At 36.8% G+C, this 16374-nt stretch overlaps 1 protein-coding gene across 7 annotated transcripts in view; it reads right to left on the bottom strand.

Annotated features, from left to right (window-relative positions):
• BOD1L1 (biorientation of chromosomes in cell division 1 like 1) overlaps nt 1–16374 on the bottom strand; it is a 58566-nt gene that overhangs the window by 37446 nt on the left and 4746 nt on the right. For 6 of the 7 annotated variants that reach the window (XM_004038448.4, XM_055385156.2, XM_055385155.2 and 3 more), the window contains exons 2-9: nt 13655–13779; nt 9028–9218; nt 7916–8530; nt 7231–7380; nt 4655–4821; nt 3015–3126; nt 2247–2385; nt 834–906 (exon numbers count right to left, since the gene is read on the bottom strand). In XM_004038448.4, the coding sequence (XP_004038496.3) occupies nt 834–906; nt 2247–2385; nt 3015–3126; nt 4655–4821; nt 7231–7380; nt 7916–8530; nt 9028–9218; nt 13655–13779 (1572 nt within the window). Of the gene's footprint in view, nt 1–833; nt 907–2246; nt 2386–3014; nt 3127–4654; nt 4822–7230; nt 7381–7915; nt 8531–9007; nt 9219–13654; nt 13780–16374 lie in introns of those variants that run through there. The other variant, XM_055385157.2, reaches the window with a different exon arrangement.

The following is a 16374-nucleotide window of genomic DNA, read 5'->3' on the forward strand; positions in this document are numbered from 1 at the left end:
GTTAAATATTTAAAAATATGTCATTAAGCCATCACTATATACTTCTAAATATGCCTTTAATTTCTGAGTAAATAAATTAAATTTATGTTTGCTGATGATGAACAAATAATCACTAACATTGCTTTTTCCCTCTGGAAATATTAAGATAGTTTAGCTACAGAACTACAGATAATGTGGTTTTTGTAAAAAAGAATTTTAAGACAGTGAAAGCAAAAGTTTGTCCCACGAAAATAATCCTGAAAGAGGGAAGAAAACATTGTACGTTACTTTTCCTGTTTAAAATGATCAAATCTTGGAAACAACCTAAGCGCTAAAATATAAGGACATGCTTAAATAAATTATGGTATGTACATTAAATGTAACACTAGACAATCATTAAATAATTAGGATGCCTAGAAGGTAACATGAAATGAGTAAAATGTTAAAAACAGTTTGCCAGATTACTTGTACTCTAAAAAATTATGTGGACCCGTGGATAAGGAATGAAAGGGAATAAAAAGGATAATTTGTTATAGTGGAGGGATTTTAGATTTTAATTTTAGCCTCCATTTTTCTTTTTTTGTCCTTACTGGCATTTTTGTTATTGCAATTATAAGAAATGGGAAAAGAGAAGAAAAGTAGCTATTACCTAGATAAACGACAAATATATAAATCAACTCAACAAAATGGGCAATTTGGGGCATAACAAAATGGGGTTTCAAAAATGCTGAATGTAAGTTGACTTTTTATTTGACTTGAAAAAAGTCAAATTACATTCTAAGTTTTATTCCAAAGGAATAAACAGCCTATATCTAACAAAACAGCATTTGAAATGAGGTTTTATTAAGGCATACCTCACTTGTTTTAAGGGTTTCTTTGGAATCTTCTTCAGATTGCTGTTTCTTTTTGGAGTTCTCTTCAACATTCCTAAGGGGGAAAGAGTCAAATATAAAGCGTGAATCAAATACGAAAATTTTTCAGGAAGGTTGAAAACAATAAAAATCTTTCCTTTACTATAATTTTTATTTATCTTATTTTATTATTATTATTTTTTGAGGTGGAGTCTTGCTCTTGTTGCCCAGGCTGGAGTGCAATCACGCCATCTTGGCTTACTGCAATCTCCGCTCCTGAGTTCAAGTAATTCTCCTGCCTCAGCCTCCCAAGTAGCTGGGATTACAGGCATACGCCACAATGCCTGGCTAATTTTGTATTTTTAGTAGAGACAGGGTTTCACCATGTTGGTCAGGCTGGTCTCAAACTCCTGACCTCATGTGTTCCACCCGCCTCTGCCTCCCAAAGTGCTGGGATTAAAGGCGTGAGCCACCGCGCCCAGCCATTTACTATAATTTATACACTTGATCGATAAATGGAGACTTGTTACATTTCAATTTAAATCCTATCAATTATTGGTCAACAAAGGAGAGCACAATCCCAAACATGGCGTGAACTGTTCTTGGTGCTAAAGGAAAGTACAGCTGAAACAAAAATTCCTAATTTGTTGCTTAAAGATGAATGCTTAATGGGCTATAATTACACTTCAAAATTACTATCTTTTGAGTAAAGAGGGCAGTCTTATTTATTCAGATAAATAAGGATGAGATGTAATCATAGTAAGAAATTTGAGAGCTTACTACTCTTACCAAGTTCTGCAAATTATCAAATCAGTTATCCTGAAGTCTGTGATAAATTTACATAAATGCAACTTGATGGAATAGCAAAATTGCAGCCCATGGCTCACATGACTTCATAGCTACCCTCAAGAGTCTCTTTAGCTTTCTAATTCTTAAAAAGTTAACGATGATAATGCAGTGTTAACAAGGAATCTGGCCCAGATTGTGGGTTGGGGGAGAATTATGGAATACTGGTAAAAATAACGGCATGGAAAGACTGGAAATAATAATTGTAAATAAGTGGTTACTGAACACCAACAAGAGGAATACCTCCAGGGAACTTCTAGAGGATTCATAAACTCTGAAAGTCTAGGGATAATTGTTAGCTTATGCATGTACATTTTTCAGGGGAGAGGGTCTAAAGCTCTCACCAAATTATCAAAAAGATCTGGGACACCCAAAAAGATTAGGATACACTACTTAGAAATGTTATAGATATTAACATTTTGATACTAAATATGAAACCCTAAGGTCCTTCATAAACATGCAGTAACATACACAACCAAAGTACAACTCTTTACTGTCACTTCAATTCCTCTCTTCTGAAAGCACGCAGGGGAGTGTTATAAGGGAAACATGACCAGATAAAATATGTACCTTGAATCTTTTTTTCTCTTTTTGCTTAAGGCTACTTTTTTTTCTAAAACTTTCCGTTCTTTAAGGACTTCTTTAATTCTGGGGGCTTTAGGTTCCAAACTCTTTGTTGATGATTCTTCTAAGTCCACACTACTCCTGCCTAGAAAAGAAGCAATCAATAAAACGTATTTCAGAAAAGTTTTACAAACAATGTAATATTAATTTTTCATTAAGATTTTTCTAATCATTGTTAAAGCCAAAATGGCTTTAATATTCTTAAGTTGTGCTGGAATAGACATAATATTTTGGATGAAGAAGTCTTATCTCTCTTATTTCAAATGATCACATAAGTGTGTGTATGTGTGATTTCATATATTACATAGGATTAGTGCCCAGAGGGAATACAATTTTGTTCAACACAATATTACAGGGAAATGTTTGACATTTTAGTTAACATAAGCATAGATTAATTTCATTAATCACCAGCAAGGGTTGCTAACTTATGTGTTAACAATCTACTTTCCAGTGATAATTCAATCATTACAGAAAAATATACTGCTAACAAATGAGTTGCATAAGCTGGTATCTGGTAAAATGTTTAATTTAGATTTAGCAATATAATAAAAAAGAAAAATGACAAAACACATGAGATTAAAACGTAAGGAAATCTTCCACATTTGAGACTAGATCATTTTATTTTATATTCATGTCTCATAAGTAATATAAGAGTACCCAGAAAATAATGAAATATATGAGATAGTTTAAAATATTAAAAGTTGACATCTATACCTTGACCCTTGGTTTTTGAAGACTTTGTCTTTTCTGCTTTCTGTTTTCGTTTTTCTTCAAGTTTTTCTCTATTGATTTGCCTTCTTAAAAGCCTCTCTTCTTTTTCTTTGGCCTAAAACCACAAAATACCCTAACAGATTATTAGGCAAAGGCAAAAACACACTGAAAAATTGTATTTTTTTAAAGTTTTAGTATACCCTTCAGATTACAAATTAATGGGCTCTGAAAAAATGCACATACACTACATATATATATACACACATTTATCTGTGTGTGTATACATACATATGTATGTGTATGTTTCAATCTAGAAGCTACCAGAATAAAAGAAACAGATGTGAAAATTTGCCATTACTCTTTAAGAATGCCATTAAAGAAAGGGAAAGGTATTATTTTGGGGAAAAGTGATTAAATAAGCTGGTTGTTTCAATTAAAAAGATAGCTGTGAAAATATCTATGAACATCAAGTATATATAGGTAGGTTTTTATAACTTTTCAACTATTCTTATAGAAAACAGTTGAAATAAAAATTCAAGTGATAGGCTAGTTCTACAACATATATGACTTGCTGGTTATACGCTTGGGACCCAAGGGACTCAGGACTTGCAGCTGTTGTCTTTTACAGCAGAAAGAATTCACAGTCATTGTGCTATTCCTACTATCTCTTTCTGGCTCAGAGTGCCAAAAATCCTAAGCAGGTGCATAACTTCTAACCAAGTAACGTTTTCAAAAGATAAGCCTTAAGGGAAGGCTAATCACTACTAGCATTTTGGGGTAGTTTCTTCAAATCATTTTCCTATGTGACAATATTTCCTGATTCTGAACTTTTCATATTTTACAACTTTTCATATTTTAATGTTTCTGAAATTGTAAGCTATCTTAAAACCAATATACATATGTAACAATAAGGTAGTAATTTTCTTTAAAAAGCTGTTATTAATTCAGTGGTACATTTTATAATTGGAAATATTTTTGAATCCAAGAAATAGGTAAATAGCATTTCCATATCAATAGTATGTTAATAGCTGCATACCATATTTTTGCAGGACTGGATCTACACTTGATTTAAACATTTCCATACTGTGAAGCATTCAGGTTGTTACCAGTTTCACTACTACAGGTTGAGCATCCCTCATCTGAAAATCTTAACTCTTTGAGCACTGACATGCTGTCACAAGTGGAAAGTTCCACACCTGACTTCATGTGACAGGTGGCAGTCAAAATGTAGTCAAAACTTTGTTTCATGCATCAAATTATGAAAAACATTGTATCGAATACTCTTCAGGCTATGTGCATATACATATAAGAAACACAAAGGAATTTCATGTTTAGACTTGCATTCCATCCCTAAGATTTCTCACTATGTATATGCAAATATTCCAAATTGTGAAAAATTCCAAAATTTGAAACACCTCTGGTCCCACCCATTTCGGATAAGGGATATTCACTTGTATTAGTAATGATGACACAAACATCTCTGTCACATGTTTACATCTACTCTACCTAGTTAAATGACAAGTTTCCTGAAGGCAAATCCTGTATGTCTCTGCTTCATATGCACATCAGTACCTTGCAGATAGACTATTTAAGTTTCTTAACCTGATGTAGTAGGTTAAAATAACAGAACAAACTGGACTTACAATGGACTGTCGTCGTTGTTCTACAGTAAGCTCATCATCAGAATCACTATAGTATTTTGAGTAAAGATATGGTTTGTGGACATACGCATGCCGTACACTTTTTGTTTTTCCTTCACTAGAATCACTAGCTTGAGTTTTTGTTTTATTCTGTTTGTTCTTCTCTTCATCTGTAAGAAAGTTAATAGAAAGAGGAGTATGTCTGTGAATTAGCATAAAATCAACATTATGCTGTACAAGCAGTAAAGGCAACATGAATTGGAGGTCCAAAAGGGGAAATATCAGGATGTGAAAATTTCAGAAATTGACTTTTAAAAGCTATAATTCATATTTTTATTTCTTATCAGCTTCTCACACATAAATAAGACAAAGAAAAATTAGACATTATAGTTACTTATGCTATTAAAAGGAAAATTTCAGACAAATTAAATGTAACAGAGTTTTCTGGAGCAAAGAATGATTCATGACTCAGACACTGGAACCAGGAGAGGTTCTGAGAGCTGTGCTTCGCAACACCAGCAGTGTGCTTTCACAGGCTGAACACAAAAGCAGAGGAGACACATGACTGGACTGGCTGCAGCCAGGTGTTTGCCTTATTTGAATATGATCTGGTGGAAAGTCCCTAGAGTTAGAGGTTAACTGGAGGTTTCTGATGAGCTAGGTTTAAATTCTGTTTTACTATTTAGACTGGGCTTCAGTTTGCCTTTGTAGGAACCCAAGGCACTGGAGCTCTCTCTCAGCCTAACAGCCTCCATCTGCGCCTCAGTGTTCTCTTGACAAACAATTCTTATTTGTCACTGGACTTGATATTTATGCTTTACCATTGTTAAGTTCAACAAATCCACTGGAAGTTGTACTTTAAAATAAACTTGAGATTTTAATGACCACCTCTGAATTTCTCATTTAGGGAAGAGGTGGGAATTAATAACTGGAAGGTAATTTGCTTCGCTTTGACACAGCAAGAAGAAAAAAAAGTAAACAAGGTTTTCACTTCCTACCATGTACTCTTAAAATAGCCATTTTCTTCTCACTTTTTAAATCCCATACATATAAAATCTAGTCTTACCAGGAAAAAACTTAAGAAGACCCAAAAAGGCAACAAGAATTAATTTTAGTTAGGGCAGAGAAAGTGGAGTGTTCACAGGATAGGGAGCACTCTTCCTACACAGGTAATGCAGAACTGACCTCATGAGGACAGATATGACAATTAGGAATTACTGCTGCTGCTTTTTTTAGTTTGTGAAATTGAAGAAAAAAAAATGGGAGGCACTGAGAAATACCTCTATGGTGTTAAAAGCTTATACTTTTTCTCCTCTCTGATTTTCTCTCTAGGTAGCCTATCTGAAAGCTGGCAACAAATTTATAAGATGCTCTCTACAGGCAATTGCAAATAAAACTCAATATTTTTATTAAACTAATAGTCCTAAACAGAATTTAATCATGTGGTAAGAGCAGCATAAGATATTGGTAAGAAGCACAGACTCAGGTTTGAAATCTGCACTGGCGCTCACTAGCTACATAACTGGACAAGACATGGTCTCTCTGTGACTTTGTCTCCTTGTCTGTACCTACTTCCTGGGGTGGTTCTGAGGACTACAGGAGTTATTACACGAATGTCCTTAGCACAGTGCCTGGAAGACAGGAAGTGCTCAGGAGGGGTTTTCTGAAAAACAAACTGTATTATAAAAAATTCAGCCTTGCCCAGAGAGGTCTGGCCTTTACCATTAGCTTCTGGGAGGTAATCTCTAAGCCTCTGGAATGCTATGCCTGACTGGAGTGTTTCAGAGTGCGAAGGCTCTTGAGTCAAGCTAAACAGTCTAACGATGTGATTTAGGGTCGGAGTGTTGGGTCATGGAGTAAGAGTTTGACCTCTAGAGGGGGTAGAGACTGAGATCAGCCATATGGGCAGCCAACTCTGACTACATGCTAGAGCCTCGGTAGGAACTTTGGATCCCAAGGCTCTGGTGAACTTCCCGGGTTGGCAATATTCTGCATATGTTGTCAGACATCAATGCAGAGGAAGTAATTCAAGGGGGAACAATTGGAAGTTACTGTCTGAAACTTTCCTGGACTCTGCCCTGTGTGCCTCTTCCCTTGGCTGATTTTAATCTGAGCACCTTAACTGTAAACAACCACAGCTGTGAGTATACCACCTTTCGGTAATTACGTTCTATGAGCCCTTTTAGCAAATCATCAAATCTAAAGGTGGTCTTAGGGAACCCTGAACTTGCAACTGGTGCCATTAATTGAGGGCAGTGTTGTGGACTACGCTGCCCCCAAATGTGACACACACAAATAAAAAGCATCTTCATATATTTATCTCCTCTAAATTTTAAATTAATAATCATACTAGGGGATAGTGTTGAGGAATGAAGAACCAAGGGTTGTTGAGATTTAGTAACTTACCAAGCTTGCTCAGACAGACAACTTTGAAGCTGGGACTCAGAAACAAATCTTCCAACTACAAAACCCCATGCTCTTGCTACTATACCACACTGTTTCTCAGGATATAGCCATCAGAATATACAAATAATGCTTGACAGGATGCTTCAGAGGCATTATTATGTAAAATGCTTTACCATCTGACGTAATCTCTCCTTCTTCCATGCTATCAGACATTACAACTTCCTCCTCAGTATCTTCTTCAAAAGATGAAAGGTCACTGGTATGAACAGAGCTAACTGTGATGTCTGTAAGTCCATCCACATCAGAATCTATCAAAGAGAAATCTTCAAGAGGAAAATAAAACACAGAAAAAAAAAATCATCTTATTATAAGAACATACTCAGAGCTCAATTACTAAATTACACTTAAAATTTTCTGCTTTAAATACGTGTCAAACTATCAAACAAGGCAGAGTGGTTTCAAGAAAATACAAAGGCAAAGTAGACTTCTGTAAAAATAACTAAACTATTAATTTATAATGTATGATATAATAATAAAATGAATTTTAAGTAACTGAAGTATTTACTACCTAATAAAGATTAGGATATCCAACTATGAACTAAGTTGCTTAAAATAATGTATGTGAATAAATTATAAGACAAATTATAAATTAATAACTTCTGTTAATTTACTCTGTGAACAGATCTATGAGTATACAAAAATACAAATATTTATTGCTTTTTTTCTTAAGCAAAGGGGATATAAGTTTCCAAAAGTATTAAATAAACTTATTAAAATATGAAGGCAAATTTGATACTTCCCTGATCCCAAAATACTCTGTTCTTTAAACTTTGTAGATGTTTGCAAGTTTTTATATACCTTCTTTTGTCCCTTCAACAGTTTTAGCTTTATTACTGTTCTTTTCTGAAGGAAGTTTTAAACTCTCTACTTCTTTTTCCTTTGCTTGTTTTTCATCTTTAACTTTCTGTATATCTTCACTCTTTTTTGAGTGATCAAATTTCTTTTCAGTCTTTTCCTTCTTTTCTTTCTTTCTTTCTCCTTTCTCATTGCTGTCTGGCTTCTTTTCACCTTTGTCTGTTGATTTATTTTTTTGCTCACTGCTTTCCTGTTGAACATCCTTATTTAGCAGAATTAAATTATTATGCTCTTTTGTGTAATTTTTAATTTCTTCGACTGGACAGGGGAGGTCGCTAAACTCTTCAGACTTTGGGGCTGTTTCCAGTCCTTCACCTCCAGAGTCAGCTGTAGATTTTTCTTTATCAGCCATGTCCTCTGAAGTTCTTTCTTTGTCAGTACTAGTATCAGTGGTTGGCTGAGATGGAAGTTTTTTTGATGCTCTCTCACTGGTCTTAGCATTTGATGTTTCTGTTGAAGCTCTAGCAGCACTGGCTTCTTGGTTAAGAGAAGTTATGGTTTCCAATATCGACATGGCATCATTGGCTACATTAGCACTGGGCCCAGGAGTAGGAACACCTTAAAGAAAAACAGAAGTTTTAGAATACATTTAATCAGAAGGAAAATACCTCTGCTAAATCAATACCACATGCCATTGTCATCTTTATATGATGCATATGCTGTGCAGACCATCTGTATATTCTTTTAGACTTTCAGGTACCAGTACTAGTATATACCATATTCTGAATTATCTACCTCTCTAATATATTATCTTAGGGAGGGCACCATGCAAATCTGAGGAGTTGTCTACTTCCTAGAAAAAGACTATATTCTCTAATTATTTTAGTTATTCTATTATCATACTCACACACACATCACATTACTAAAATGCTTATTATTTTTATTAATCTAAAAAAGGAAATGTTATGGCAATTGAGGAATTTAGGTGATATTTAAAGTACAATTTCACTGGAATAGCCAAATTAAAAAATGTGTTAAAGAGCCAAGTATCCCTAACTTGATATTCAGTTCAAGAAGAAAAACAATGGAACTGACCAAGAGTAAAAGCAAAGCACCTTGTGTAATAAGGGAAGTGTCTGGTTTCTCATCATCGGGAGCTGTGTTGCCACTTCCTTCCTCTTTGTGATTTAGCGTGGCCAAAAACTCATGCACAGCTTTCTCTACCTGAGGTCTGAATGTGTGGTTGATCTTTGGGTCCACAACCTGAGAAATAATTCGGTCAATACCAGACTCCAACATTCCTGATCTGAAACACAAGATAATTTATGGAAAGGTGAAAAAATAATATATTATTTGCATTAATTACTTTAAAATAACACTCTATAATCTGTCATCTATCTATCCATCCATCCAACCTTAAATTGTCCCAATCCATTTACTTGGATATAGATAGACAATGGAAACTAAGTTTCATGCTACAGTAGCATTTAGATACACCATACTATAAAAGTCTGTAAACTTTTCTACCACTGTGTCACTAGTGGAAATACTGAAACAGACAAAACAAAACACCCTTAGAACTAGACACAGTACACTGCCTAGGGTCCAGTATAGAGGTGATGCTTATCTCACCCCTACTCTGCTCATGGCATATAGGAATATGCTCATTAAAAAGCTGAGTTCCGGGTATAAAATAAACCTATGGTCTCTACAACTTTTTTTAACAGAAAAAATGTAAGCTTTTTATAAGCATTAGAGTCCCCAGAAAAAAAGCAACACATACAAAATATAATTTCATCAAATTGCAAAATGAAAGAAGGAAAACTTTAGAGAAAAAAATTTGGAGAAACAAGACTTCTGGCTTTCTATTATCTTCCTGCTGTAAAAACTGGATGATTTATTCATTCAACAATTACATTATAAGTGTCTTCTATATAACAGGCACTATGCTGGCCACTGACAGCTACAAATTGACCTGGTCCCTGTTCTGGATGGGGATGTAGACACAAACAATTAAGACATGAGATGACAGGCACTAGTACATAACATGTACTATAGGAAAAGAGAGGAATAAGAAATTATTTGCTTATTAGAGGAATAAGAAATTATTAGATATGTCGAAGATAATTTAGGAGTGCTTCATAAAGGAGAAGACATTTGAGCCAAGTCTTCATTTCTACAGAAGAGAAGGGGAAGAAAGATACATGGAGTTAAGGAAATATCATATACAAGAGACAAAAGAGCGATGAGGACAACAATCTGTGAAATGTGCTTCTGCACAAAGGCATCTGAGTAAAATAAGAGAACATGAATTTATTTTAAGAAACACACTTAAATCTTGTTTCTTTCTAAAAAAGAAGTGGAGGAGTCAAGGTAGTCGGGATAGTGCTGGAAGATCAAAGTGCTAGTCATTTCTAGCTTCTAAGCCTCAATTGCTCTCTATGGAATGGATGAGGAGCCATCTTTCCTTACACTTTACAAATGCTATTTTCGAGTGCACTTCCATCTGGAGTGCAGGATGGATTAGTTTTTCATTTCTGGAAGCACCTTGTCGCCTTGTGAAACTATAATTCTACTTATGTGGGCCATAGAGAAAAATGAGCCAACTCAGCACAAAGTAGGTTACCTGCTTTTTAAAGATTACAAAAAAAATGCAAATCTTGCAAACACTGTTACATCTTAGAGGTGTATTTAAAATGTAGTAGGTAGAAAAGAAATAAGAAAAAGCAATCTTAAAAAAGGTTTTAGGGTACAAGTAAAAAGGTACAAAAAGGACCGGGCATGGTGGCTCACGCCTGTAATCCCAGCACTCTGGGAGGCCAAGGCGGGCAGATCACAAGGTCAGGAGATCGAGACCATCCTGGCCAACATGGTGAAACTCCTAAAAATACAAAAATTAGCTGGGTGTGGTGGCACGTGCCTGTAATCCCAGCTACTTGGGAGGCTGAGGCAGGAGAATTGCTGGAATCCAGGAGGCAGAGATTGCAGTGAGCTGAGATGGCACCACTGCACTCCACCCTGGCGACAGAGCGAGACTCCGTCTCAAAAAAAAAAAAAAAAAAAAAAAAAAGAAAATAGAAAAAAAAGTACCAAAAAAAAATTAAACTATCCACTCCCAAATTTTTGCTTTAGTCTCTTTCTCTGTTTGCCTATGTTCTAGCCTCTTGTTTTGCAAACAAACAAAACACTTCTACTTTAGTCCTTTCTCACACAGAGGTCAGCTCTGATCTTACAGAAAAATGGAATGGAGTCCAGTACCAATGATCATACTGCACTTAGCGGCCATAACTGCCTCACCCAAGTGGGGAGAAGCTATAGCCCTAGGTCAACGGCAAAGCCAAAATGCCAACAGCTGGCGTTTTTCTGGTTAAAGTTACTTCCTTGTCTTCCTTTCAAATTATGTTTAGCTAAGCTCATTATTCAGTTACCTAGGATTTTCAGATTCTGTTGTACAAATAAAAGCTTAAGTAGAATAAAATTTTCCCTCCTACTGAGTCAGCAGATCAGCTATTAAGTTGAACCATCTGAAATTACTGGTATTAGACCATTTTTGTCTTAGAAAAATGGCAAGTGCAAATAGCTCAACCTAATGGAGTCAGGTGAGTATGTCTCAAAGCATACGTATGAAAAACTGTTTGAAATTATATTTATTTACAGGGGCTAGTCCACCCCTATATCTTCAGATTGAACACAACTAAATAATCTCTTTAAGGAAGCTTTAAAATGTTACTCTCAGTATCATCCAAGAGAAGGCAGCTGTCTTCCCTCTTTCAAAATGTCTCCAGAAAAAGAGATTCCTCATTACTCATAGGCAAATTGCTCCAGCATTTAATCACTGACACAGCCACAAGAACCCCTGACCTCGCACCAAACATGATTTTGTGATCACAATAGCTTACTGGTACAGCAATAATTTTAAGTGCTTAATTTTCACATGTGTAAGACTTAGTTCCCTTAAATAAAAGAATGACTGCTCCCTTACCTTATAGATTTTATATGCTATAAAAGTAAATGCAATTCTAAGAAGTTTGCCTTCAATCTGAGTGTCAATATATGAAGAAAAAAAATGCCAGACTCCCAAAAAAACATGCTTTTAAAGCAATGCAATCATTTGTGAACAGGGAGGTGGCTATGCAAATCATTGAATGAAAGTAATCAGTAGGGCTCTGTATAAATGTGTGTGAAGGGGTGCTCTACGCTACCTCCACTCCCTTATCCCCTAGTCCTAAGCTATTTTGGTCATTGTTCTCTTTGAAAGCCTTTGTGGAAACTACAGGCAGCGGGCCTGTCACCCAATAGATCTTTTTTGTTTCTACTTTTTCTAGAAACAGCTTTGACCTTTTCCCACCAGGTATTATTATGCAGCCTTCTAATGGCATCTTTTGATCTCACCTGGACTCTTTTACAGGTTCCTCAGACATCCTTTAAAATGTAGACAACAAAGCTATTGTGAATTTCCCTCTTCTCTTATGCGCAAGGAGACACTGTCTGAGCCCCCAGGCTTCTGGTTTCTAGTATTACCTGTGGCTACATAGGTTTGTCTTTTAGTTAGGGTGTGAATTTTGATTTGTGGGGCTTCCTGTTGGTTGAAACTATCAGACTAGATAGGCTTTCGAGAGGTTCCTATGGGACAAAAGGAAATTAAGAGGTGGCAGGTATAAAACAGATTTGTTTAACTGTTAAAAAAAAAAAGCTACACTTCATTCTCAAAGATGTACTTGAACATAAATACTCGTCAAGTCAGGGAGACTGGATGCTCTCTAAATAACTTAGTCACCCTTTTTTTGAGGGGTATAGCAAGGGTAGAAGGCTTTCTTGTCTTTGCAAATATTTACATTCAAGAACAAGTAGTGGCCAGGTGAGGTGGCCCATGCCTATAATCCCAGCACTTTCAGAAGCCAAGGAGGGAAGATCCCTTGAGCCTAGGATTTGGAGACCAGTCTGGGCAACATAATGAGACCCTGTCTCTACAAAAAAATACGATAAGCTGGGCATGGTGGCAGGTGCTCAGGAGGATGACGTTGGGAGGTCTGCTTGAGCCCAGGAGATTGAGGCTGCAGTAGGCTATGATTATGCCACTGCACTCCTGCCTGGGGAACAGAATGAGACTCTTCAAAAAAAAAAGTAGAAGACCGTAAATCTAGTTTCCTAAGGATGCTCCAAATATTCGAGTTCTTATAATTGTCGTTACCTTATGTTCACTCAAAATGGCTCTGACAAGTCCAAACACTTTGAGGGGAGGTGGGGAGCTATATCATTCATAAACAGCAGTTAAAAGTCATAGTAAAATGCAAAAGACGGGGGCACTCTATTAAAAGAAGACGTGGCCTCAAATCAAGAGAGAATATTTTAATTTCAGTAATCTTTAATGTCTTTATTTGTAAAATAAGAATAATAAAGCCTGCTTGCTCTCTTAGGGTCAAGAAAATAGTTGTGAAGGCAACCGTATATATCATCTATTAATATTATATCTAGATTTTTTAGAAAGTCATACTGTTATTTCCTTCCTTCAAATATTTCCAAAGGTCTATAGGAACAATCAGACTGTTAAAATGTATAAGAACATGTGAAGTGATTAGACCCAAATCCAAAATTATGCTACATCACACGAAATAGCCACACCAAATCTAGTAAAATTGTCAACATCATTAGGTGAACAAACATGTATGTGATGCCGCCGCTTTCAGGCAAAGTAGGTTAGGACATTTAAAACCTGCCCAGAACTCTATTTCTGAGACTTACTTGAGGACTTGTTGTCTAATGTTGTTTCTTAGCTGGTTCTTATTGAGATGGGGACTCCATGTGTGAGTTGCCAAGTGATTTGCAACAAAGTTGTCAACACGCTGTCTCAGATTCTGATAGGCAGGCTAGAGAGAGAAAAAAAAGGTAAGTCTTCAATGTTATACAGTATCAATATTCACCTCTCAGAAAAGTATTTTTACCATGGGACAACAAAGTTTCACAGTTTCTGACAATTCTGCTTCAAGATAACTTACGCTCATTCAAATACTACTTATTTTGTGTAAGACAAGGTGTTTGGAGATATGAGGAATATAAAGAAGAAAGATACACCTCTTATTTATAGACAAAGGACTGGAAAATAAGACACAAACAAGTGTTATTATTAGATGATTTGGAGTAAAAAAGGGAGAAGAGCTGAGGAAGCATGCCTTCATTGAAAATGTGCCATTTGAGCTGGAAAAATCAATTGCACAAGGAAGCTGGGAATGGGAATGGCTGGCTTTGCTCATACCATCAATGTAAACAAAGAGCAAGTGGACGAGAAAACTGGAAGCCAGGAACATTTAGTGAGCCTCCAAATTGGTGGTCCAATTTGGCTATAGAAGAGAATACAAAAAGCAGAGAAATGAGGTTAAGACAGAGAGGTTGGGGCCAGGTGCTAAAAGGCTTTGGTTACTTGTACAAGTTTGGAATTACAGGGTAGAGAATGGGAGCCCACTGCACATATGGGCAGAGTGATAGAACAGCTAAGCTTTCTGATGGTTAATCATCCTACAGTGCAAGAGTAAAGAGACACAAAATACTTTAGGAAAGCATGCAATAAACTACAGTGAGGAAGGTCTGTACTGGGGTGGCAGAAACCAGCTAATGGCATAGACCCAAGAGAAATTATTGAGGGACAACTACTTGAGCTAGGCATTAAATCTGAGGTAAGGCAATGGTTCTCTACCAAGAAGGATTTCACTCCCATCCCCCAAGGGACACTTGGCAATGTCTGGAGACATTTCAGGTTGTTACAACTGATGAGAGTGCTATTGGCATCTAGTAGGTCAAGGGCAAGGATGCTACTGAAGATCCTACAATGCACAGGACAATCCCCCGACAGCAAAGAACTATCCAGCCCCAAATGTCGACAGTGCTGAGTCTGAGAACCGCTGATGTGCTCCCTGAGGGGAACATGGAGGGGAACACATATTACATCATCTCTACTTGAAGGGGCATTGCCTGGAAGGAATATGTGACCACGCACTCAGGACTGCACTCCATTTCTAGAGGCTGTCTCCCAACACTGATGTTCTTTCTACCTTTCTTCTATACAGCTTTTAATGTGGATGAGTTTGAGTGTCCCTGACTGATATTAAGCAAGCACTGTATAGCCTCACCTTCTGCCATTTGCCTCCTTTTAGCTTCAAAGTTTATACTCCAGTGAGAAATTCTCATATGTGCACCTACCATCCTGCAACTACCATTCCCTCTGGTTGTCCATCTGACAAACTTCTCACCTTCAGAGCTCACCCTAATCTGTGAAATCATCTTGACACCCAAGGTAGGCTTATGGGCTCTTCATCCATGCTCCTACTGTTTTCTCTGCATGCTACCATTCGAGCAATTCTTGCACTACATTGTATTTTCTGGAGCAAGGCATATTTATCCTCCATTGATGTGTAAGCCTCCTCCTCTATCTCTCTTACAATTTGTTTTCATATAGCCTATCACACTGCTTGGCAAATGAGCAATTAAAATATAGTCGTTAGCTGAACGGGTAACTATCTCTAACACAGAATGACAAACATTTTATCCCTCTGATGTCCTTTCATCAGTTCCAATTTTCAGGCCTTTGCTGATACTTATTTCCTGTCCTACATGATCATTTCCTATGTGCCTGTCCATTTATCCAAAATCGATATGAACTAAAATTAATTCTTTTTTTTTTTTTGGCAGAGTCTTGCTCGATTGCCCATGCTAGAGTACAGTGGTGTACGATCTCGGCTCACTGGAACCTCCACCTCCCGGGTTCCAGTGATTCTAGTGCCTCAGGCTCCTGAGTAGCTGGGACTACAGGCATGCGCCACCACACCTGGCTAATTTTTGTATTTTTAGTGGAGACAAGGTCTTGCTGTATTGGCCATGTTGGTCTTGAACTCCTAACCTCAAGTGATCCACCTGTCTCGGCCTCCCAAAGTGCTGGGATTACAGGTGTCAGCCACCATACCCAGCCCTAAAACTAATTCTTAATTCTTTCTCCCCAATGATTCTAAGGCCTAATTCTTCTTTCCGGCATTCCCAAATCTAACACACATTCATTAGGCTCTAACATCACAATGCATTTGGCATTCTAGTCTAGTCTTCCCATAACAAGTTCAAATCTGAACTACTCAACAGGTAATTTTCCTTGTTTTCAAGCTCTCCTTTCAGTAAAAAGTTGAGCAACTAGAGAAATATTAAGTATTCATTGAGAAGTATTCTCCTAGGAACACATATGTACCCACATGTACACATATATACACACACACACATATTACACATACTTACACCCTTTCTTCCTTTTCCAGTGCTTTGGTGAAAAGCCTTAGAGCTATCCTTGAGTCCTCCCTTTGTCTTCTACTTCACCTGCATACTATTAGCAAATTCTCTCAACAGTAGCATGAAAATACACCCAGAATCTGACCACTTCCCACTACCTTTACTGACCTCATTCTGTTCCAAGGCATTCTCATCTG

Source organism: Gorilla gorilla, chromosome 3, assembly GCF_029281585.2.
Source record: "Gorilla gorilla gorilla isolate KB3781 chromosome 3, NHGRI_mGorGor1-v2.1_pri, whole genome shotgun sequence".
Lineage (NCBI taxonomy): Eukaryota > Metazoa > Chordata > Mammalia > Primates > Hominidae > Gorilla > Gorilla gorilla.